The sequence below is a fragment of the Notolepis coatsorum genome (genome assembly GCF_963971535.1).
Source record: "Notolepis coatsorum genome assembly, chromosome: 10".
Lineage (NCBI taxonomy): Eukaryota > Metazoa > Chordata > Actinopteri > Aulopiformes > Paralepididae > Notolepis > Notolepis coatsorum.
The window spans coordinates 96,454,854-96,481,385 of record NC_140174.1 but is presented as its reverse complement, the minus strand read 5'-3'; the positions used below and the strand labels follow the sequence as shown (position 1 = coordinate 96,481,385).

The following is a 26,532-nucleotide window of genomic DNA, read 5'->3' as shown; positions in this document are numbered from 1 at the left end:
CGCCATCGGTCGTCCGAGCGGGTTTGTGTTTTGACAGTTCATATTCGGAGGGCATTTAGTTATGTTCCCTATCATTTCGTCATACATTTTGGGATAATACAATTAAGTGGTTATTGTTAACGTACGTTCCTCTTTGGAAATATAGTGAGAAGCGAGTATAAGTCCCAACTTTAGCAGTTGAGCCATCGATGATACTAGCTTTTTGGCTATCAAAGCGATTAACTTCAAGCTTATAGTTTATCAATTCAAATCTAAGCACGTTATCTAGCGAGCAGCTTGTCAGCCCCCTGGTCTCAGGACAACCCTTTCTGCATCTGAAGCAAATGCATGTCAAGGAATGCATCGTGTCTGCACCGGGAAAGGCTATCCTCCACGGAGAGCATGCAGTTGTTCATGGAAAGGTGGGTCAACCTAAAACTGAAAATGTGTGGGATGCTGCACCTCCAACTTTATACTGGTGTGAGATTAAAGATTTTGTGATTTTAAAACAAAAACTCAAATCTATTTTTAGCTAGATTCATTAGCCTATATCAGTCGGGTTGGTGTAATTAGCCTACTGTTCAAAAAAAAATCTAATCATATTGCTCTCTTTACTCCAAACCAGGTGGCTCTGGCTGTGAGTTTGAACCTGAGGACATATCTATGCTTGAGGGCCAGCTCCACTGGTAAAGTGTGCGTCAACCTTCCAAACATCGACACATTCCTCTGCTGGGACCTGGCTGAGCTGAAGCTGCTTCTTCCTGACTCTTGTGGTAAAATAGGGTGGAGAGGGCAGGCCTGGGGTCTGTTAGGGACCCTTGCATAATAGTGTAGTACAAGAGAAATGTGCCATCACCTATATGCAAAAGGTCAGTTTAGTTTCTATTAGTGAATATTCACTACTGTCCCCTATAAACAAGAAATGAGAGAGGAGTTAGTATTTCCCTTGAATGTGTGTTATCACACCAATCAATGTAATGCTAAAGGGGCACTTCACCAAAAATCAATGCTGATTTATTTTGCACATAATCTCACACACATCCCAAAACTCTAAACCCTTTTGCACACATTCATTTAGTTTGACAGTTATTGAGAGTAAATTACTTTGTCATCAAGGACATTGAATCCTTGTATTTTGTTAATTACAGCACCATGAAATGATGTATAAGAAATGGCAATGCCTTGTCTTATAGGGACTGCTACCTTATAATTTCATTGAGCAAATTCACTTTATACATCTTGATTACATCACAGAATCTTGCTTCTGTGTTTTCTAGATTTGGAAGATTTCTTCATGTGTTGTTTGAACTATTCCAGACCATCATGTGACATCGTAAATTGAATGATATTTCTCTTGAAAGAGAAGTCATGCACTGTGTGTTTTGTAATAGTTAAATGTAAAAAAAAATATATGCAACTAACTAAAACGACCTTTTCTTTTTTACAGTGAAGAAAGAGATAAAACTGCTGGATGCTGAACTTGTCAGGAGACTGCGTGACTTTGTTGGTGTAACCAATGGCTACCTGGATACTCCCAGCATGGCCACCTTAGCCTTCCTGTACCTCTATCTGTCCCTTTTTGGATCCAGGTAAGAGAGAGTGGCAATTGATCTTTCTCAAGCTCCCCCTCTTCTCTTGATCCTCCAATTCTCCAATCACAACAGTGGCTCAGGAGGTAGAGCAGTCGTCTGGTAATCCAGAGGTTCCCGGTTCAATTCCTGCTCCTCCCGGGCAGCGTGTCGAAGTGTCCTTGAGCAAGACACTTAACCCCTAATTGCTCCCGATGTGCAGGTTGGCACCTTGCATGGTAGCCTCTGCCATCGGTGTGTGAATGTGTGAGTGAATGGGTAAAATGTGAGGAACAAATTGTAAATCGCTTTGGATAAAAGCGCTATATAATTGCAGCCATTTGCCATTTGTTGCTTTCAGGAAAGCAACAGTTGTGATTGGAGGACCAAGGAAAGAGGGCAGGGTTTGAAGATAGGTCAATTACAAATGATACAGCAGCTGGAGCATAATATTATACGTTCATATCCTAGTAGCAATAGCAAAATCAATGGGAACAGGCTTTTACAGGTAATAAACGCACAACAATTAGTCTAAGTTATGATGGAAACCTTTTTCTGATTTGATGCCCTCAACTAATGTACTCATCCTCAGAGTCGGTTACACTAGTATTAAATTGACCTGACTTACTAATTAATTACACTTACTAATCTTAATTATTACCTTACTAATACATTGAACATCTGTGTTATTATTGCAGGAGTCCAATCATAACTATTTTGAGATAGAATGGTTCACCAGGACCTTTCCACCAAAAAGGTTCTAGGTTAGCAGGCTATACAGAATAAAGAGAAACGGGGAAGACCAGAACAAATCTAGGAATAGCAGATCCATGATCCAAAGACAGACAGAAGTCAGAGTGGATACTCCACCGCTTCAGATGAGTGTCGGCATGGATGGAAATCTCATTTCAGTTTTGTTTTGGGGGGGCTGCTTCTCTATGTGGAATTTGTTTTTGTTAGGCTGACATTGTTCTGTGTGGAGCTCTACAATACGTTCAAATTGATAAGTCCCACACTTTGCTTAGAAATGATCGTACGCACGGGTTACGCACATATCTGTGCGTACGCACCATTGATAAATGAGGGCCCTGGCCTAGAACTGCACCCTGAGAGAGGGAACTGTGCCTTGAGAGGGAGGTTTGCCCTGAGTGGGAGGTTCGAAGGGTCAAAGTGGGTATACAACAGGAGGGAAGACTGTCAAGTTTTAAACTGTGGATACCAAACAGAGAAGGTAAAGACGACTTTGAACTGTTGAACAGTAATCCAGAACTATTTTATTGCACTGTAAAAAAATATATATATATTTGATCTATTCTATTCTACTATTTTATTGCACTGCACTATTGCACTATTTTACTGTGTCTATTTTATCTTACCGGTACTCTTTTTATTATTGTATATTTAAAACTGAATCAAACTATAAACAAGGTGGCCTGTTGGGATGTTAGATCCTAATGTGAAAAACTGATTTTATATGTCTGCACTTTATGTGTTCATTTTATGCCTGTCTTTTTTCTGTTGTGAAGCACTTTGAGCTGCAATTTCTGTATGAAAGGTGCTATACAAATAAAGTGTATTATTATTATTACTGCGTTTTTCACTGCAGAAAGTACCCCCTTCAATGGAGTTGGCAGGGATGATTGATTGGTCTAACAATCAATCTCTGATGATATTTGCTGACGATACAACAGTGATATGCCTTTCTGCTTTCTGAAGAGCAATGCCATTTTATTTCTCTCATTCTTATATACATTGTTCTTTCTACCGCTGCTCCCTCTCCTCGCTCGACCACGCCACACTGCTCTCTCTCACCTCGGATGCGCTCTCTCTCTTTCTCTCATTTTTATTTTAGAAATTAGTCGGGAAGCAGACAATGGGTCTCATTCTCCAACGGATTTACGACAAGAAATTTGGTCTCAGGCTCATTTGAGACATATTAGGGCCGGTAGAGAGATTCCCCAAACGTCCCTAAGATTGGATTCGGCCGTGGCTGAGAGCAGGATTTACGAGTGCTGAGGAGCACACTTATGATTGATTGATTGATTGAACATTTTATTAACAGATTGCAGAATGGCTACAATACAGTGCAGCTCAATACACACAATTGTTAAGGGGATGCAGACCAGAGACCAAGGCCTCCTTGAAATAAATTAATTAATCATGATTTCAATAAATATGACAATATATGTACGATTAAAAAAATTACCCATTTGATGTCGGAAAATTAATAATATGGATTCATCTGATCACAGGGCAGCTGGATTAACCATATCTATTAATAGGATTAACCATTAACCATAACTCTATCTCGCATATGTGCATGCGCACTGAATAAAGACCACAAATGTACCTTTAATCCCAATATTCGTCTGACCACACCCCTATCAGCTTACCCATATAAGCAGGGGTGGGGCCACCCACTCGCCTCCTTCTCGCTTTCACCACAAGGAAGAAGTGCCTCGGTAGATCCCCACACTTGACACCATGATGGAAGAAAGGATTAGGAGCAGCTTTGGGAAACAAGGATACGTTGACATATCTTTATTTTCTCTCTCACTATTTTCGAGAAGATACGGCGATATTGTCTTCGTACTGGAGTGTCTGGAAGATGATGATCATTCTAAAAACCCTCCACCGGTTTTCGTATTGGGAGCACGCCGCTGCATGCTTCTCAACTGCAGTTCCTTGCTGTGTTTGTTGGGGTGAAACCTGTCAGGCCACAGCTGAACTGTTGGACGCGCCGCTGAAGCGGTGGGTTTCAGGTTGGGTGAGTACTGTTGCTGGCGGGCTTCACTTGTCTGTTAGTGCTAAGGGGGCTACTTGACAATGTTTATGGAAACCGGCCCCAGGCTAGGGTCCTTTGTTCAGCCACCTAGGCGACAGAAGGCCTTGGTCTGAAGACCATTATAGTTTTAACTAGTGGGCCGCGACCATTAACACTGGTGATCCCTGTGTGTTCTGGACGAGTGGATATCTCTCTGTCCCGTGTTTAAGCCCCTTCTTTCATATCCAAATGAGAGTATTCCTTCACGAGGAGATATGTGCATGGATGTGCGATAGCGGCAGATCCATGTTCAAGTCAGCTACACAGGCCAGTTTGGTATTGTGCTGATTCCGTCGGGTGTTGGTAAAATCACCGTTGTAAAGCAGTGTTGACATCTTGTTTCTCTTTTCTCTTAAAAAGTGAGGAGAGGTTCAGAACGGCGGCCTGTCTGGGTGAGTGTTATGTCATTGTATACATGTTCAGGTGATAGCTGCTTAGCTTACGGTTAGCCAGTCAGCTGTTAGCTGCTGCGTTAGCCTGCTGGGATCGCTGCATGGCCTACTTAGGTTGGGCCTACTGTTAGCCAGTCAGCTGTTAGCTGCGGCGCTAGCATGTCGTGATCACTAGGTAACGTTAGCTTGCTGCTATAGGCCAAGGCCTGGCGCGGGGTAGCTTTAGCTCCTCGCGCGCCGCCGCGAGCTCGCTTCTGGTCGCGTGCGCCGTTAGCTCGGCGTCTCGCGAGCAGGGGCAGTAGCGCCCGAACGCGTGAATATTAAAGGCAACCAACTTGTGTTCGGCTTTTCTCTGATTGGCCGCGCCCCCACGCGCAGGCAAGCGCACGTCCCAAATGAAATCCAAGGAGCAAGCGAGCGGCAGCGCGGCAACCAACTTGTGTACGCGTTGGGCTGCTGTTCCAAGTCCAACCAACTTGTGTTCAGCTGCGGTAGCAGTGGACATACAGTACACCTCCTATCTATGTTGGGATTATGTTTGGTCATGACAAAACAATAAAAATCGCTACTGTTAGTAATGCTGCCACCACCCACTTCAATGACAGCTGCTCTTTAAGATATAGTTTATGCATTCGCAAAATATGAGAGCGCGCCGCTGTCATTGAAGGGCTTCCTACAACAGAGCACCGCCGCTGCTGCTGCTGAAGCTGTATCAAGCCGGCGGCGGTGCACGGACGCCGGGGAAAAACCACCGCGTCGCCCCGCTGGCGCTTCAGGCTCAGCAGCCTCCACGGGCGAAATAACATATAACGTTACAGTTCCACACTGATGTACAGTGAGTGTCTAATATGGCTGTCGCGAAGTCATGCCTCTCCCTCTGACAATATCATAATGATGTGTTTTCTATATTATATCCACAATCATTCATCTAAAAAATTGTATGGGCTTTGATTAAACATGTAACCTACACCTACTGTAACTTACTGTACCTCTGCTTCCTACAGCACAGCAGGTAATGGCGTTAATCAATGGAACACGAAACATAATAACGTTACGCTTTCTAGTTCAGCGCATTTCATAACTGTGTGGGCTTTTATACACAAGTGAATCTGGTAGTCTATGATACACTGATCCTGATGAATTGAAAATGGGGGACCCTGGTGGAAACAAGACGAAAGTCTTTCTCTGGTCTGCATCCCCTTAACAATTGTGTGTATTGAGCTGTACTGTATTGTACCCATTCTGCAATCTGTTAATAAAGTTTTCAATCAATCAATCAATCAAACACATGACAGCGTGGATCGGCTTTCAGAGGGAGAGGCATGACTTCGCGACAGCCATATTAGACACTCACTGTACATCAGTGTGGAACTGTAACGTTATATGTTATTTCGCCCGTGGAGGCTGCTGAGCCTGAAGCGCCAGCGGGGCGACGCGGTGGTTTTTCCCCGGCGTCCGTGCACCGCCGCCGGCTTGATACAGCTTCAGCAGCACTGGCAGCGGCGGTGCTCTGTTGTAGGAAGCCCTTCAATGACAGCGGCGCGCTCTCATATTTTGCGAATGCATAAACTATATCTTAAAGAGCAGCTGTCATTGAAGTGGGTGGTGGCAGCATTACTAACAGTAGCGATTTTTATTGTTTTGTCATGACCAAACATAATCCCAACATAGATAGGAGGTGTACTGTATGTCAAATGTCGGTCATGTGGTGGAAGTGTTTAGTACAGTCACACAACAGAACACCGCTGGTTCGACCAGCGCTTTTGCCGCGTCTCTCTTTGCGCGAGGGCGTGTGCTAGTGGATTGATTGATTGACCGTGTGGCCAATCAGAGAAACGCTGAACGAAAAGCTGAACACAAGTTGGTTGCCTTTAATATTCACGCCGCCCGAACGGTTGGAGCGGCCGTTAGCTTAATGCTACTCTGTTGAACGTGCTTTGATGATAACATGTTTTACACTCTTGACTACGACGTCATCCTTGACAGGGGATGTTCGTCGACCCTGCCCTGAGCCTGGACGGGGATTGCGTCAACAAAGAGGACTGTAGTGCGGGTTGGAGCGGCGACGCTGCCCAGTTCGAACAACACAGGAGCGGCTGTGTTCCTACGGTATCTTGACTGCACTTCGCTGATCTACGTTCCGGGTAGGACAAGGTTTGACCAGACCTTATAACACGTCTTCTGGTTTTACTTTTCTAAATGTTTTGTGAATAACGATGTTTTCCCAAAACGTGTGTTGCTGCAATGCATTTAGGATACGACGCGAGTTATGTGTGAACTGGTTTTGTCACTGGCAGTTAGCTTCTCCGTGCAAATCGGGTTGTTGTTACAGATGTGAAAATGATCTGGTTGTTGTGTGAGAAACATCATGGTGTTTATATGTACAGTGTACTCACAACTAAGGTAACTAACCTATGAAGCTATGTTTAGTGACAAGTGAGTAAAAGAATGTTCTTTTCTCAGCCTGTGATGACAATGAACAGTGTGTTCGCATATTAACAGGTTTTCCTGTTTTAACTGGCCGTATTAAGGGTAAAATAGGAGGATTGTGTTTCCCCCCGGTTCCCTGGGGACTTTTTCATCCTCCTATCAGACATGTTGTGCACTAAATTGTGTCTTTTGTGTGGTAGGTATGCGATGTAACCCTTAGCTTGATTGCTGAGGTTGTGCTAAAACTGCTGGAGAAACTTTATTTTCCTACAAGAAAAGATTGTTTGGTCGCTGTCGTGTGTGCTTAGCAAGGCCTGTGGCCGATACTAATCGAGAATTATGTATTCTCTCATTATGAAAAACGGCGTTCCTCTGTAGAGTGTTTTTGCCATTTTTTGTAGGTGATGATGGGTTGTGTGTGTCATGTGACCTACAACTGGGTTGGACTGGCCACAGAAGCACATGTGTATGTTGGACCGGGGCTCTTAGAGCCCTCTCTATTCTGTGTTTTTTCCTTAGTAAAAATCAGATAGCAGGTTAGCTCATGCGCTGTGTGGAGCTGTCAAACGCTTCATAGAGCTGACTATGACTGTCATATTCTCTTTTTGTCATTACATCGTATCATGGGTGTGGGGTCGTAAAGGGGTGAACTGGTAACCTTTCCTCTCCTCCTTGTTTCTGTCGGTCAGGGGTACACCCCCTGTCCTTCAAGGTTCCCGTCACGTGGCGGTTCGGCACGTTACGGGGGGGGGGGGAGGGAGTTTCCTGGTCCCACGGCCTGGTATATTGGGCGTGTGCACCGCAGGAATTCCCCCGCCATAGAGTACGTCACCGTGCGCGTCTCTGTTGGTAGGACTTCCGTGTGCTGTTCAGGTCCATGTGATGGATCTGTTTCAGGGGGGTGGTCAGGGCTCCTCCTCACCAAGCGCCTATTTCGGGCCTTCTGTGAGTTCGGACTCCTTCTTCCATGTGAGGGAGCCTCCATCAGAGTACAGAGCCTTCCTCCTCAGATTGTCAAAGTGAGTGGACCCTCTAGAAGGTGTCCTATTCTATTGTATATGTATTCGATTCGATTCGATTATTGAGTGTGTATGGGTTCAGTGCCTCTTCCCCGGAGAGCCCTAAAACCAATTTTTTACATGGCTCAAGGTGCAATATATTCTTTTCAATCTGTACAGCTCGCGTGGGAAGTCTCTCTGGGGATCCCCGTCTCCTTCCTATGGGAGGGTGGTGGGATGTAAAAATGTGAACAATTTTTACCCCTGGCTGTGTAGACTGGGATACATACTGTTGATGCTTCCTTCTTTTCTATTCAAAAAGTGTTGGAGTTAGGAAGTGTCACACCCCTCTTGTCGTTCCCCTGGGCGCCTTGGGGATTCAATGACGGGTCTAAATAGCCTGTTCATTGATGGGGGTGTGTCCCGACGCACGTATAGTGCTAGCTCGCTGTAAACAGGCGACTGACTGGCACGCCTTGGTTGCTTGTGGTTGAAACGGCGTTTTTATAAAGCAACTGAGATGGGGGTTTTTCCTCTTCCGACGACCAAATCCCACGACCTGGGTTGGTTTTTCGACGGATTCTCGTTCATGTCTGGGGGATGATGACGGAATGGATCTGAACATATGTAGAGGGGTCTCACGCCCTTGGGGTGGGCCACCAGGCGCGGTTCGCCCGAACGTCTGGGTGGCGCCTTCTTTTCATGTTAAGATCGACACGCATATCTGCCCTTTCTCCTGGAGTAGGCATGTCGGCGTGGTTAGGGCACGGGACTGGTTCTGGTCACGCTGGTCCGGATCAGTTGAACCCGTTGTCCGCCGGGGATGCAGATCTGCTGTTCTGGTACCCTGAGGGACTTGGGCTTTTTTCAGGGGGAAAAATGCCAGGTCGTCCGGGTGTCACAGGGTTAAGCGCTATGGAGACCTGTACACGCTCGATCTCGTCGGATCTCGGCCGCTACACAGGTTGGTCCTGGTTAGTACTTGGTTGGGAGACCGCCTGGGAATACCAAGTACGGTGTGCTTAGGGGCTGGTTCTCCATTCTTTTTCGCTCCTCTCTCACGCATGGCGAAGAGGGGCCTGTGGGGGTGGTTTTTGACCTCCTCTGGTGACCCTGTGCTTCCCGTACCGCCAGGCCCGGTCCGAAGTAATGTTTCGTCGACCCGTAGGCCTGGGTTAACCCTTTTTTGAAAACTGAAACACTTGTACTGCGGTATAGCCGGTGTATACCCGCAGGTGTGTTTTGGAGTTTTTTCTTGAGGGGTTATAGGAACAACCACCGCATTGGGTAACACCAAGGTGGTTGATTCCCTGGTGTGTTGGAGCAGTGTCAACTCCCGGGTTCACCGGTTGAGGGTGCCCCTGCACGTTCATGACGTCTGCCAATCGTGTCAGCCTTCTCTGCCTCGACCCCTCTGGGTGGGGGTTTTTAAATGGAGGCTTGGTCATGCAACACCGCCAGCTTACGCTCCTTCCGCCGGGGCGGATGTGTTCAGCTGTCCCCTCTGGCGCCTGTCTCGTCCGCAGTCTCCAGGCTAGGGTTAATAGCCTGTTGCCTGGTTTTTCCCCGGTGCGCTGCCTGCTTCCGTTGGTTAACCTTTTTTGTGTGCTTACGGCCATGCTGACTGCCTGTTGCAGGGTCAGTGTGCCAGGCGGTGTACTATTGGGGGGACGGGGCCCGCTCGGCTGAGGGGCCTTTGTCCGAATACGCTGGCGATGTGGGGGGCGGGGCACTACGTGCCCACCTGGTGGGGTCTTGATGCTGGCATCATGGACTTCTCCGGGCCCCCGTTCCAGGGAGTCCAGTCCTTTTGGTGGGTCTGGGTCTTCCTTCGCGCTCCGCTGCTACGGCCTTGCCACGGGGTTGGGTTTGCCCTTGACCCCGTGATTCTGGGGGCAGTAACGAGGTTGTTCCTCCGTTCGTTCCCGGGTGGCATGCGGGTTGTGCGTGTGTGTAGTCGTGGGGTCAAGCCACGGTCTGCTCACCCTGTGCGTTGAGTTGCTTGAGTGCCTCTTCGCACGGTCGGGTCCGTCGCCCTCCCGTGAAGCCCCTAATAGGGGGGGTGCCCTCCATTAGGGTGGGTCGGGGGGGCTCGGCCCTCCCTGTTCTGATGGTTGTGGGGGGCTGTCAGCGGGGTGTATTTGTCGGCCGTTGGCTCTCGCTCGGCCTCCCTTGTGCAGAGAGCGATGCCGAGCGAGAGCGTATACGGAACAGAACGTTAGGTTATGACTATAACCAAGTTCTGTTAGTATAGCGACGCTCGGCATCCGACGCCGCTGCAGCCTTTGACCTCGCCTTGTGGCGAAAGCTTGGGAAGGAGGCGAGTGGGTGGCCCCACCCCTGCTTATATGGGTAAGCTGATAGGGGTGTGGTCAGACGAATATTGGGATTAAAGGTACATTTGTGGTCTTTATTCAGTGCGCGTGCACATATGCGAGATAGTGCAGAGAGCGATGCCGAGCGTCGCTATACTAACAGAACTTGGTTATAGTCATAACCTAACGTTATAGGCCCTGACTCATATGATGGATTATCGATTGGCGTTTCTTTCCTATACACGCTATATTAAAAAATTCAAATGTATATGATCGGTATACATTATGCTTCATCATGCGTGAAGGAAAGGGGGGGGGGGGGTGTCGTTTATAATTCCTTGATCGTCAGTAACGGCTTTATTTAGTATGGGTTGATATATTGATCAGACTGATGTGTGCACTACCTACTATCTGTTGATACAATTATATATAAAACGATATTTTGTATATAATATATTTTAGGCAGTTTCGTGGCATGAATTGCATTTCGCTGTATTTCGCTGTAGACCGCAGCAGCTGGTGATAGAAATATAGCCTATATTTCTATCACCAGCTGCTGTGGTCTACAGCGAAATGCAATTCATGCCACGAAACTGCCTAAAATATATTATATACAATATATCGTTTTATATATAATTGTATCAACAGATAGTAGGTAGTGCACACATGCACTGCATGGCACAATATAGGGCGAATGTCTCTAGCCGAGAGGGGCTGCCGATTTGGGGGGGATAGATTCGTTCAGGTGTGGCTGGTGATGTGAGACGCGCGGCCGCTTGTGTGCACCTCGAGGCGGGCAGCGTCAGCGCGAGGCAGCCCCCCCCCCCCCCCCCCCCCCCGCATCTCACCCGTCAATAGGTCACCCTAACCCGCTACATTTCTACCCAATGTCGGGGTATTTTATAACGTTAGCTTTTGGCATTTCCTGACCAATATGCGTCAATTATTTTCTTCTAATCAGCACATAATGTGAGTATAATGTGCAGCTGGTTGAAACGCTGGGATATTATGTATAAAATGTAGAAATTAATATGACCGGCCTCCTTCCCTCAGAGCGAGCCCGCACCGAGAACTGCCGGCGATAAGGGGGCGTGCTAGCGTAGGGTCACGTGGGCGTCGTGGCCAATCAGAGGAACCCGGAAACCGAGCGGCGTTGTAGAAGGCATAGATGCAGACGGGAACGCGCATTCATAGTGACATTCCTCATCGCCGGCATACCAGCTGTGATCGTTTGAGCCACTTAAGACATCTTCCCCACGCGTTGGGGAATTAGAGTGAACTTGTCGTATAGATTCTGTCTCAGTCGGTTCCAAGATGGTTGCCCTAAGAGAAGTCTTTGGAAAATATTGGAGAATGAGACCCAATGTCTACAACAATGACAACAATGTCCTCATCTTAAACTGGTCCTACGTCGATGCTAGAGTACTTCGGAATCCGTCTTGGAATCTTGCATCACAATACTTTTAAAGTACAGAGAGTGAAATTCTTAGTTTTATTTGCTCTCTCAACCTTGCAACAGCAATAATAGGATACAATAAAAATGGATAAGATAGAATACAAATGGTGCATTTATATAGCGCTTTTATCCAAAGCACTTTACAATTTGTTCCTCACATTTTACCCATTCACTCACACAGTCACACACCAACTGCTCTACCTCCTGAACCACTGTCGCCCCAATACATATATATATATATATATATATATATATATATATATATAGCAGCTCAATGAATTAGAATATCGTGGAAAAGTCAGCAGTCTTCCCCATGTGTAGCCCTCTGAACCAGACTGAGCCACTTCAAAGGCTCAGGAAACCTCTGCCGGTGTTTTCAGTTAATGATCTGATTAGAGTGTGACACGGTCTACAATATTGAACTTTTTAACAATATTCCAATTTACTGAATTTTGGGTTTTCATTATAGCTGTAAGCAATAATTATCAAAATTATAACAAATAAAGGCTTGAAATATTTCACTTTGTGTGTGATGAATCTATAATATATGATTTTTATATTTTTTTTATTTAATTACTGACTTTTCCACAATATTCAAATTTATTGAGCTGCACGTATGTGTGTGTGTATGTATATGTATACTACTACTAACATGTGTACAAAATAAAGTCACACTTTTGAGTTTAATCCTTTTGTGGTCCATGATGGAGCGCTCTATCCATTCAACTCACGCTGGTGCGAGTGAAATTAGTTTAATAGGAACCGATCATCAGAATCAGAATAAAAATGTCTTAACAATTCCTTTGGAATCGAACTTTTGGAAACGTTTCCAATATGGAACCATATCCTTGATGCCCAACCCTACTCATCTTGTTGGTAATAATAATAATAATAATAATAATAATAATAATAATAATAATAATAATAATAATAATAATAATAATAATAATAATAATAAACTTTATTTGTATAGCACCTTTCATATACGAATTGCAGCCCAAATTGCTTCACAGCAGTAATGTAGACATAATGGACATAAAATAGACTGGCATAACATTTGCATAAATATAGACATAAAATGAACAGAGAAATTACATAAAATGAGCAGAGAATTTACTAAATAAAAGCAATGCATAAATTGCAGACTGATAATGAGTAGACTATAATCAGAACAAAAGCAATGCATAAGGTGCAGGCATAAAAATAGACAATAATCTAAGTGGCAGAGTGCATTATAAGGCGAAGGTTTTTAGTTTACTTTTGAAAATATTTAATGAGCTATCCCTCCTAATGTCCATGAGCAGGGTGTTCCATAGCTTTGGTGCAAAGTCTCGTGGTCATAGCATAGTCTATGTTGTCTATAAATAATAAAAAGTATTAATAAGGTATTCAATTTATTTATTTACTTTTCTTTTTTCAACATATTCTACTGTATCTGAAACAATGTTGTACTACAGTACTGTATGTGCATACGTGTACACAGGGTCAAGACTTTACAATACTGTAGCCTTTTTCACTGAAGCTGAACAATCGGCAAAAAAAAAAGAAAGAGAGACGATGGTTAAAAGAAGCAGACAGTAGTGCATGTTAGCGGTGTAGACTCCAGCGTCTGGGAGTGGATGCTGAGGAGCGTTACGGCTGCAGGTTGTGGTGGTGGGCCGGCTTAATCAGGCCTGACACGGTGTTGGCGTGTCTGAGAGGTGTGATGGGTTCTGACAGGACGGTCACTAATGAGAGTCTGGCACCGGGCCCCACTGCAGCCTTTAACAAGTCTGGATGTGTTTGTCCCTTTCGGAGTATCCTCCTGTCTGTCCAAAAGCAGCCTGCCTGACAGACGTATTGACAGCTGAGCTGAGTCTCCGTGGCTCACGCCCCCCATGCTGCATATATACACGTGCTCGTTGCTGTTCCAAATTAAAAGGATTGATGATTTTTTTTTAATAAAAAAAAAAAAAGTTTTTAATGTTCTAAAAATCCCCATAGACCTGGGGGTTGTAATGGAGGAAAGCCCCTTTTTAAAATAAGTTTCAAGTTTTGTTTTATTTGTTGCATATAAGGTACATGTAAGGATTGTGCTTCATACAGTAAAAAAAAAGAGTTAAAAGAATAAAGACCAAACACTACAAAATATACAAAACTAAAGTACAAAATGCAAATAATGAGGTAGAGATGTAGTGCAAATCTTTGAGCAATAAATAGATACAATTGATCAAATATGGTGTTGTGTTAAAAAGTGTGTAAAGTGAATGCGCCAATTCACTCGCCATCGCTTGAGCGCCAATCACGAGTATAGTCGGGTTTTGGTCGTTACATTTTCATCCATCCAGCCTGATGTTATCGTTGGGAATGAGTCTGAGCTCGCAAAAGGGCAAATACCGCCCCCTACGCCTTCCGGCTGGTATTGCACGATCCAAGCCGTGGGGGCGTGTTTTAAATAATCAGGCGAGGTAACCTGATTTCAACGATACATCTGCGAGGCTGCCCCCCCCCCCCCCCCCCCCCCCCCTCATATGCAATGCTGTTGAACGTGGCATGGACCTCCGCGCCCAGTACTTCAAATGGCGATCAGATAATTGGATTATTTCTATGCAGCATATGCAATGCTGTTTAACGTGGCACGGACCTCCGCGCTACGAGGGCCATTTCATGTATGCACGAGGAAGGACAATAATGATGATCTAGCGTTGATTTCAGGAAGATTCGATAATCAGCCGAAAAATTACGACGTGTTTTGTGTATTCCACTAAAGGACTATTATCGTGTCTTTCTCTGGAATGACTAGAAATCACAAACTATACTCTTATTCAAAATGGTATAAAACGGAAATGTACCGATGAAAAAACGATCCATTTTGTACATGTTGACTGCAAGCAACTCACTGATAATCGACGAGTGTATTAGACCCATAGCCATAATTTAAGATATATTTTAAGCACTCGCAAATCTCCCAGTCCTCCCATTGATTAAAGCAGTGGCGCTCTAGCGCCCTCTCGCGCACTTAAGCGTGGCGGTCAATGAGTTAATTAAAGGTGAGTGTTTGAAAGTGAGTGTGCATGTGGATTTGCAATGAATGTAGAATGGATGGGTTAGTGTTGCATAGAGTCATTGAGCATCCTGATGGCCTGGGGATAGAAGCTACGGTACTTAATAAAGTTTACATACATTGTAACTAGGGATGTCCGATATTATCGGCCGACCAATATTATCGGCCGATATCGGCAGTAAAATGTGATATCGGAAAATATCGGTATCGGTTTAAAAAAAGAAAAAAACAATAACAATATTTGTTATATATATATCGAGTGAAATTATTAGTTACCTGAAATTATTCCGTTTTTTGGGGTGGGAAACCCTGCATATATCGGTATCGGTTGATATCGGTTGATATCGGTATCGGAAATTAAGAGTTGGACAATATCGGAATATCGGTATCGGTAAAAAAGCCAATATCGAGCATCCCTATTGTAACATACATTGTAGTCGTTGTATTTACATTTAGCTATGCAGGTGCAAATTCTTATGGGCAGGTGCAAACTCTACCGTTAATTTTATCGTTTGCCGAATCTGTCTTACACATGTACTGTAAGACTCAATCTGTATCTTACACACACACACACACACACACACACACACATGGAAAATAAATTCACAATAAACTGCTTGGTTTGTCTAAGTGATCTGCCCAGCCTGACATTGACGGTGTGGTCCGAGCTGCCCACCGGAGCAGGCCTGGGGTCGAGTGCCGCCCTCTCCGTGTGCCTGGCTGCAGCCATGCTCTCTGCCAGCGGAGCCATCCCCACCCCTCTCAGAGAAGGAGACCACTCTGCCAGGTAATGCCATGCGAGAGAAGAACCACTCTCTATCTCATCGTATGTGTGTGTGTGTGTATGTGTCTGGGGGGGGGGGGGGGGGGGGCAGTTTGCATTGACCTCCATGGTGCATGTACAGAATAAGTTATGAGCTTGCTTGTCAGATATGACCCTCACGGTTCAAGGTGTTTCGGTTGTGGCTTGGTGAGTTAGTACGGTAGATAATAGGTCACAAAGGGTCTGTAGGTCCCTATGTGAGCTACCTATTTTTGCCAGACCCCGGAGGGCTGGCCTACAATAGCAAATGTCCCCGACTAGTCTTGTTTAAAGGGGCACTTCACCAAAAAACTATGCTGATTTATTTAGCTGATAATCTCAGACATTTCCCAAAGCTCTAAACGGTTTAACCTAGTCTTATAAGGACTGCTACCTTAACATTTAATTAGGCTGTAATTACCACAATACAGGGATTCAATGTTCTTGAGGACATCACTGAAGGACACATTCAAACTCATTTACTCTCAATAACTAACTACTAACTAAATTAATGTGTGCAAAACTGTTTCGAGTATTTAGGTGTGTGTGTGTGAGATTATCTGGCAAATAGATCAGTGTTGTGTTTTGGTGATGTGCCTCTTTAACTGTGACTCTTTAACCCCTTTAACTGTAATCCTAGGTGGACTCAGGAGGAGATGGAGCTAATCAACAGCTGGGCGTTCCAAGGGGAGATGATCATCCATGGTAATCCCTCAGGGGTTGACAACGCTGTAGGGACATGGGGTAAGACCTGAAACCTTTTACACACACTGCATACTTCCGAAGCAAGAACCTTAGACTATTCAAAGGATTTCGACACACATTTTATTGTGTGTGTGTTTATATAAGTTGTTGATCTATTTCATGACTTTGACCTCCCTCCATATAGGTGGCATACTGAGATTCTTGTCTGGGAAGATAATACCATTGAGCAGGTATGTAAGTTTATCATATAGTTGCAATTGACCTATGTCAAGCCCTGCCCTCTTTTCTTGATCCTCCAATCACAACTGTTGCTTCCCTTGCACAAACTTTGGGGGAAGCAACAGTTGCGATTGGAGGATCAAGAAAAAAGGGTGGCGTTTGAGACGGGTCAATTCAAGTGATGAACACACTTAAAGGGATAGTTCGGATTTTTGGACATTTAGTTATAATGACATAGTCAGTAGTGTAGTGGTGGCAAAGCTATTAGCTACTTACTGAGACCCATGGTCAGAGTTCTGGCTGGGTTCTGAGTGAACCTGGAAGCTTTAGACAGGCAGCTGATGGGAGAAACAGGGTCTTGAAACCTAAAGGTTTTAATTCACACCACAACACGCAGGTGAGAGGGTTACCTATTTCTAACACGGTCATCGTCCTCCAGCATTTTTTAACAGCTGCATTACCTGTGAAACGGCTCCAGCATCAGTTGTAATACACCGGCTTTTTCTAAGAAACAAAATAGTACCAAGTGATTGCAGAATTGCAGAAGTGCTGGAGGACGATGGTTTTGTGTTGGAAATACAGTATGTACTGTGACCCCTTTGCTTGCATGTTGTGGTGTGGCTTGAAACATTTGGTTTCAAGACCCTGTCTGCTTTCGGTTTGCTCAACTTCAAACAAAGTTTCTTACATTTAGATTTTTACCTTGATAATTACAGCGGCGTCTGGATCAGACTCATTGTTTTGCATATTAGCAAAGCGGCACCTGAACAAACAGTGCTCCACTATGAATTCACTAATCTGATTTGTATTAATTCTTTCCCCCAGGGTGCCTTTGTTAAGGATTCTCCTCACTAACACTAAAGTACCACGCAGCACAAAGATACTTGTTGCCGGAGTGAAGGACAAAATGAACAAGGTACTGAGCGGTTCCTTCCTCCCCCGTGGCTGCCTTCCCAGCCCTGTAATTAATGTAATCAACATCACTTTTGCACAGCAAAGACACTCGAGCGGCCCGAAGTTGAGTGCCTACATAAAACATTGAAATTAAGCTCTCTCCGGCAGCACCCCTGCGTGCTGTCGCCTTGGCAACGCACCAGCAGGTGTGTGCCTATCCGCCTCGAGACACAGACAGATCAAGGTGGTGTTGTGGCAAACTTAATGCTCAGGATAGAGCCAAGTTTCAGTCAAACCTGTCTCTTTCTATTCCACATTTGTATATTTTATAGTAGTGATTTGTTACACTGTGCATTAATAAGTATCTCTCTCCCTCTCTCTTTCCATCCCTTCTTGGGTATTGTTAATATCCTGTATGCCTTTTTTCCCCATTCCCAACTTCTCCCATAGTTCCCCTCTATAATCAACCCTGTGCTTGAGTCGGTGGATGCAGTTTCCTGCACCTGCGAGAGAACACTCTCAGACATGACCAGCCAACCCATCACAGGGGAGCACTACAATGTTCTAGAGGTATTGCAACACAAACTCCCTTTCACGCATCATAAACGGGTACGGTGTGTTTGTAGGCGAAACCCAGCACCGATATACAATTGAAGCTTTTCACAGAAGAACCACAAGACTTCTGGTTTGAATTATTTTCTGAACCGCTTGTGTATTTGCAGTTGTAAAGTTGATCTCAAATCACTTGGAGTGTGAACGTGATATTTAATATGAAAGTGCTCAACCTCTACTGTCTTTTAACCATGAATTAACACAACACGTCTTTAGACGTTTAGGGGCAGGACCAGATAAGCTTTGCTTCATTCTGTCCCTTCTCGAACAAAACTATTGTCTTGAGCTATGCTGATTATTGTATTTTATTTGTATTTTATATTATTATTATTTAAAAAAAAATGTTTATGGTTAATGTTCGAGATAAATAAAGATCAAATCAGATAATACGGTGTGTGAAATGTCCACCAAGCGGTGTCATGCAGAGAGGACACTACTCGTGCTGCTTAGAGCTCAATGCAAAGCAAACATAAACATGGTCCAAAACCTTAACACTTTCAGTGCCAGCCATTAGACGCGGCCCTCTGTAGCAAGGCCAACGCTAGATAGATAGGGATCCGTCACCTTGTTTGTAGAGCTGTAACTATATTCTATATTATAGCTATGAATACAATACTATGGTCATTTGCCAGTGACTTTCTTCCGGTCAAGATGCAAAAAAGAGATAATGCATACATTCGCGTATTATACCGTGGTGAATATAAGTATGTTTTTAGATCGCTTTGGGGTAATTCCTGAAATGCTGAGGAATAGCCTTATAGCCGTATTATACTATAACTGTTGTCGTTTCTTGCCTGGACCCGCTATTATTATCAAATCAAATCTATATCGTTTTTTGATGCTTTGATCGCCACCAACGGCATACATTGTGGACTAATGTTACAGACACACGTTCGGGTCGCTATGAAGACATGCTTGGATCAACGCAAGATTGATATCATATAGCCCTTACCTTGACCATGATGTATCCAAAAAAGAATATTCCAATTATCTGATCGCGATTCCAAGTATTGATGTCCATCGTGGAGCCAACATAATCCACCACACATCATGCGTCGGGAGCATTTGATTCTTCTCAATCCGACCGTTATAACTGCTCAGCTTGAGCAAAAAGAAAAAAACGACCCGGACCCATTAGATCGACGCACAGCCCAAGATACAAGGGTGCTCAATACCGCCGTCTACCTCGATGCGGCCGGTATTGCACTTTGGCGACCTCAGACTCATTCCCCATGGTAACAACAGGCTCCCTGGGTGGATAATGAATAAAAATATCGGAAAAAAAAGGAAAAACTACCCAGAAACGTAAAAAGTTGTTTATGGCACTGAACGACATGGGCCCAGAAATGACTTAACTCGTTTTTGGCACTGAAAGTGTTAATGAGGGATACTGTTGAAAAGCGACAGTTTGTCAATTATTATGTTATATAATTGTTTTTGTTTTATCCACTTTTTTCTCCTTATTTTCAATTTTTTTCTCCCATCCCAATTTTCGCTGTTTCCAATTCTCCCTTCCCCTACAAGATACAAGATACAAGATACTTTAATGCCACACAACGATGGTTGGTGGTAATTGTTTTCGGTACAGATGTTGAGCACTGGTTATATCAAACATGAAACAGACATCAAACATCAAAAACGTCAAAACATATATACATAAATACATATAGGACAGTCACGGTAACAGTGTCGGTCGGTGACAGATGCTTGCCCGTTTGTGCAAAGGGGGGCGGGCCAGGGTGTTCAGTGTTCGGACTGCTGTGGGGAAAAAACTGTTTGTGAAACGTGTGTGTCTGGTTAGGATGGACCTGTAGCGACCTGAGGGCATGTGCTGGAATAAGTGGTGTGCTGGGTGAGAGGGGTCGTTGACTATTTTAACAGAGCGGGTGACTGTGCGTGAGGTGTAGATGGAGTCCAGAGAGGGGAGGGGACAGCCAATTATTTTGGAGGCTGTTTTGGTTTCCCCTGTCTTGAACGTTGCTCGCATAATGCCCCCCACAGGTCGGTCGTAGGGAGGATAGAAGCCTTGCATCACGTGTCCCCTCCGGTACACGAGGAGGCAGCCTGTCGCATCTTTTCACCTGCCAGCGTGGACTCTCATTGGCGAGGTGTAACGTGTGGGAGGCTCACACTACCCCCGCTATTTCCTGTCTCTGCTGTGCAGGCGTCCCCCCACCGACCTGTAGGAGTCGCTGTCCACAACGTCCAGATTACCACCCATCGACTTCCACTCGCTGACTCTGCCAATTGAGCCAGTATGACGGCCGGACCAAGCCGGAGGCAACGCCGACAGCCGGATTTGAACCCGGTGTCTCTTGCGTTGTGACGAGCGCAATGTCCGCTGCGCCACCCAGCCGCCAACTTATTATGTTATATAATATACTTAAATGAGCTTTCTAACAATTCACAACAAAACAAATAATTACAACCAAATATCTAAGGAATATCTTAAAATGTATTACGTATACAGAAGGTTTCGGACAAAGTAGTGTGATGTATCCTGGGTGGAATTCCCTTTTAACATCTTTTTGTGGTAAATGTTGGGAAACCTTTTAAGGTTTTGATTATATTGTTACATTTGTATGTAATCTGTTAATACGAATACATTTTCTGTGTCATCCCAGAGGTTTGAACTCATGGGGCCATTGAGTTTCTTAGCTCGTTTCTAAGCAATTGATCTTCAGGATCAATTGACAGAGCCAGAGGTAATGACTGCAGTCTGTGTCCTGTCACCCACAGGAGCTTATTGACATCAACCAGCACCATCTGAATGTGATGGGCGTGGGACATCCCGCCCTGGACACACTCTGCCGGGTCACCTTGGCCAGGGGGCTCCATAGCAAGCTGACGGGGGCTGGTGGAGGAGGCTGTGGCATAACCCTTCTAAGACCTGGTATAGTTGGCCCTTTTATTCTCTTTTTCAATTTGGTAATATCCCCTCTATATGTTGTTATCACTGTGTATTTTAGATTGGATTAGATTGTACTTTATTGTCATTATATTTGCCTACAACAAGATTTTGGACTCAAACTTAAGGTGCAGTAATAAAATCACACAATTAATAAAAGAGAAACATAAAATACTATACAGAAACATTAAATACTATACGATAAGTCAATGTTACAATCCTGTAAAATATACAAAATAACAACAATATACAGAATAACAATACACAAATAACAATAACTGTCATCAGACAGTAGTTTTTTTTTAGATGTCAGACAGGCAGTTTTAGGAAATATACAGGGGCAAATGGCCAAATTGCTCCCGTGAATCAATTCCTGCCCTGGATTTGCGGATAATGAGGCATCTTTACCTGCTATTATAGTCACTCATAAGAACACTAGTCTGATTTGTCTTGCAAATGAAACATCTGCCATATGACAACATCCCATCAGCAACATTACAGACGGCGTCGTCCTGTAGGCAAAACTCTGCTTCCATGAAACATCTGCAACATTACAGACGGCGTCGTCCTGTAGGCAAAACTCTGCTTCCATGAAACATCTGCAACATTACAGACAGCGTCGTCCTGTAGGCAAAACTCTGCTTCCATGAAACATCAGCAACATTACAGATGGCGTCGTCCTGTAGGCAAAACTCTGCTTCCATGAAACATCTGCAACATTACAGACAGCGTCGTCCTGTAGGCAAAACTCTGCTTCCATGAAACATCTGCAACATTACAGACAGCGTCGTCCTGTAGGCAAAACTCTGCTTCCATGAAACATCAGCAACATTACAGACAGCGTCGTCCTGTAGGCAAAACTCTGCTGCCATGAAACATCAGCAACATTACAGACAGCGTCGTCCTGTAGGCAAAACTCTGCTTCCATGAAACATCTGCAACATTACAGACAGCGTCGTCCTGTAGGCAAAACTCTGCTTCCATGTCCTTCTGCATCTTTTTGAGTTGAAATCATAGAATTATCTCTCAAATCGTACAATGGGAAAGTAATTTAGTGGCATGACTTTCATTCTCTGTTGCACTGAGCATTAGAGTAGATTGTGTGTTAATTTGCATACCTAGTTAGACGATTATCGCACTCTACAATGGCTTGAATTTATATAGCACCTTTCACGTACCCAAGGCGCTTTACAATAAAAGGGGGAAGGGAGAGGATAACTGTGACCTAAACTAAGAAATTGCTTCAGAATTTCACCAAACATTTTAAAAGTTCCTTCCCTACACTGATGTCAGGAATCACTATCCACAGTCACCGTATTCACTCCCTATGCTGGATAGGCCTCTATTATGGCCAAATGAAGATGATACATATCTTGAGAAATTACACTAATTAGACGAAATTATACCCTCAAGGAAATCCTCTGGAAATCTGAGTTTGATTTGATAATGATGACACAAGTGAGCTAAAATGACTCTTCCACTTCCACAGATGTTACGTTTCGTCTCAAATAGCCCCTCACTTTTCCTTTCTGGAAAAACACATTTGATTGGCAGGTTATGATGAGAAGTCTGCACAGGGAGGTGCCTTTAGTGCCCGGGGTACCGTGCTAGTGGCGAGGAGAATACTGGTGATCCTTCTCTTTGACAAAACAACCAGGCGGAGAATTTTATGTTTACTTTTATGCCTGCAGCCATCCACGCATTGCATTTTTAATGTTTAAAATCCCCTAAATATAGCCCCAAATGATGTTGACTTGCTTCTTTGTGGTTTGCAGCTCTTTTCAAAAGAGATCCTCCAGTGTCTGTCCTTTTTCAAACGTTCCCAGGAGCTAAAACACTTTGATTCGAGCGAGCGAGCGAAGCACAAAGCGAAGTTACTCGCCTGCTGCGGGCCGCCTTGTTAAAAGCTACCCTCTCATCCGGTGTTTGTTGATTCTCATTTGATTCATGATTAACGCTAACTCTGTTGTGTACTTGGTGTGTCTCACCCGTCCAGGTCAACCGCTAGGCCCTTTCTTCTCTCCGGGCGCCCTCCATTCTCTCCGTAAACCGTAACCCCTCCCTTCTCTCCGTAACCCCCCCTGCACTACCTCGTTATTACACAGCAGGAGACAACCGGTCCTTTAGTGGGAAGGCATTCATCGCTGACTCCATATATATTTATACGCGCGCAGCATCGCTGACTCAGGAGCTCGTTGTTTGCTTCCAGTTGTGGCCTCCTTGGAGAGTGCCGGTACCCTTCTGCCGGGTAGCTGGAGGGTGTTCATGGTTCACTCCTCACAGCAGTCCTCCTCCAAAAGCGGCCACTGCAGAGCTTCTATAGTCCTTTTTGCACAGCAGTGTGATTTTTTTATATACGCCATTACAGATGTAGCAAGTCCTATTAGGTTGTAGCCATGAGCAATAGGCACTTTTCCTTTTCACGTGCATGTTCAGTTGAACAGAAGCTTGACCTGATATCCTTTTTCTTTTCTTTTTTCTTTTTTTCTTCCTCCATTGAAACATCAGAGACGGACTGTGTAGTTGTCCAGGGCACAATACAGGACTTGAGAGACTGTGGCTTTGACTGCTGGGAGACGAGTATCGGGGGCCCTGGCGTGGAGCAGCACTCTCCTTTCTCAGTGAAGGGGGAGGTTCTGGAGGTTCTGAACCGTTACTGAGTCCCAGCCGACGGCCACGGCTGTACAAGAGGACAAGTGGCTGTCCCCGTCGTCTCCATCAACCTGACCGGGATTCGCAGGGAGCCGGAATGGCTCTCGTGACACGTCGTCCGCGCTCAGCCTCGCAGCTGAATGGTGCTTTGGTTCTATAATGCCATATCTGTTTGCTATATGTCCTAATTACAGAGGACAAAAATCATCTACGTAATCTAATTTGATGAGGTTTGTTTTGGAAGAAGTTCCAAATAATTATGAATAGACATTTTTGAAGACATTCTGACTTTACTTTATTATAAAGTTCATTGATAAAGAACTGGGTGTTGCCTACTGTAAATAATACTATCTAAAATCCCTACAAATCAAAATTTGTGAGACATTTTTATATTTGCTTATTATTTTCAACAACCGATTTGTTTACTGTGATATATCATGATATAATGTCATCACTATATAATCCCTCTGAAAGAAGATAAATGATAGTATGGACCTGGGGAGTGAGGTTTCACCTGTGATTTTCCTCCATTGAAGATCAAAACTATTACAGCCAAACCGTATTGTGTAGGTTCATAATCTTTGACGGGGGTATAGATCATTTATTTCTTATACTGTTACAACCAATACAGGTAAATGTTTTAACTTAATCTTTGAGAAAGGGTTTTATATCGCAATCTTTACTCATTTTCGTGGTAACAACCTACCCTTGCCTTGCCTTGGCAATCTTCGACCAATCACAAGAGCACAACTACTTTGACGTTTGTGTCATTCTTGTTTGTTTTCGTGGCATTTGCTGCCGTCTTTGTTTTCATTGTAGCTATGAATAAAATTGTCAAAACATGAAAACTATAGTGTTTTAAAAAGTTAGGTAATCATGAGTGTATAATTCCTGACTATTTGGGTTTTAAAACCTCATCCTCTCAGCCATGCTCTCAGCTGCCCAGTGTTCGCTCGAGACCGGTCTTGAAATGCTGAGGCATGGGTAGTAGTTACCATGGAAACCAGTAAAGATTCAATTGCATTAGGTACACAGTCTCCATGACTTTTTTTCAAAATGTTCTCAAATGTAAAAATACAGATCTCATTTAATTATGCTCCTGTCAAATGTCAGACCAACTGAATAAACAGAACCATATAAACCTGCTACCTTGAGAAGACCTACCTACCTACCTACCTAAAAAGACCATCTAGGCAGGAATGAGTCTGGAGCCAGGCGGGTCTTAAAACGATCACGTGACATACTGCTTGTTGGACATAAGGGAGTGTGCTTAGAGCACTCTGACCAGTAGATGGCATCAAAATTGTACAATTGATTTTTTTTAACAGCAGGATGGAATGAAAAGGCTTCTGATAATTTGATTGATCAGTTGAATACAGCATTGCTCTTTAAAACAAAATCCTAAAAACAAGATTATTTAATTAATTTTGCACGATTAAATTAATTTGCAACAGAAGAATACTATAGGGAAAAGCTATTTTATGGTTTCATCTGTATTTGATAAGTCCGTTAACAATAGTCTACTAAGACTTCCTTTGGTTGGGGACAGTTCTATAAAGCGGCAAATAAACTTGACCGGGCTTTTTGTTAGCGTGCATCAGAAACAATGAGAAAGGATGCATCAGACGCCGGGAAATGATAATTTCACAAATACATGGGAACTTTTTAAATAAACCTCATCAGCAGGTGATGGTAGCTGCTTCTAATCAACTGCATGCTGTATAGTGTATAATATCCTAACCCTTTTATTTTTCATAAAAGCTTTGAAATATAGAATTACACTAAATTTACGCGTTTTCTGTGTATTTTTTTTGACAACGGACTTCGGGGTAAACGTGTTAAAAAAAAATATATATACTTTTAATTAATTGAGCCAGATCTCGTTGGGAATTAGTACACATGCTCTGTGAACGCACTGGGTCTGTGATTGTGTTTTGCTAATAGAGGGGATTGGGGCGACGTTGGGGTTCAGTTGTCTCTCTCTGGCGCCTCAGGATTACCTCTACTCTAATGTGGATCAACAGCACACGCTGTCCTCCTGTGACATTTGTGCTGACACATGTATACACACACACACACACACACTGACCCACACACCCACAAACACTCTGAAATTCCATAATTATTTGTTTTAACAGGAACAGCTCATCCCTCCTAAGATGTGACAACAATATTCTGCAACCGCTGCAGATAAATGTACCTGTTCATCATAACATTATGATTCAGGAATCAGTTTGGGATTTACGAGTTTTGAATCTACCATTGCCCCCAACCCCCCCCCATAATGTCTGGAAGATTGAGTAGTTTGGAGTGTGTTTGAATAAACGACATTTGTCACCCTGCCTCCCTTTCCGCCTTCTGTCCCCCTGAATTGTGTCATCGTGATGTCAGGGCAGCCCCCCGTCAGTAAACCGCACAGTCGCCCCTAACCCCTGCTGGAATTTAATTACCACTGCGCTTTTCAATTGAAATGGCATTGACGAGGGGGGACAAGAGAGGCAGACAGCAGCGCCAGTTTCATTTGAAGCCCCCTCTCTCTCTCTCTCTCTCTCTCTCTCTCTCTCTCTCTCTCTCTCTCTCTCTCTCTCTCTCTCTCTCTCTCTCTCTCTCACTCCCTTTTACCCCTGCAAGGCACAGATGGTATTTTTTTTTTATCAATGTCAGCGCCAGCTTCTTTCTGCTCTGATGAATAGATTCTAAGGAGGCCCTGACATTATTTCAGATAACAGAGGGGG

General features: G+C 44.1%; 1 protein-coding gene across 1 annotated transcript; it reads left to right on the top strand.

The window, feature by feature from the left end:
• The first annotated feature begins 13 nt into the window (after positions 1 to 13).
• On the top strand, positions 14 to 26,135 carry mvk (mevalonate kinase). The gene is made up of 10 exons (XM_084323379.1): positions 14 to 401; positions 605 to 752; positions 1,427 to 1,568; positions 15,637 to 15,792; positions 16,448 to 16,551; positions 16,697 to 16,742; positions 17,557 to 17,647; positions 18,076 to 18,195; positions 20,977 to 21,130; positions 23,654 to 26,135. Exons 1-10 carry the CDS (start codon positions 324 to 326, stop codon positions 23,803 to 23,805), a joined length of 1,191 nt encoding a protein of 396 aa, XP_084179505.1. The 5' UTR covers positions 14 to 323; the 3' UTR covers positions 23,806 to 26,135.
• Positions 26,136 to 26,532: the final 397 nt, after the last annotated feature.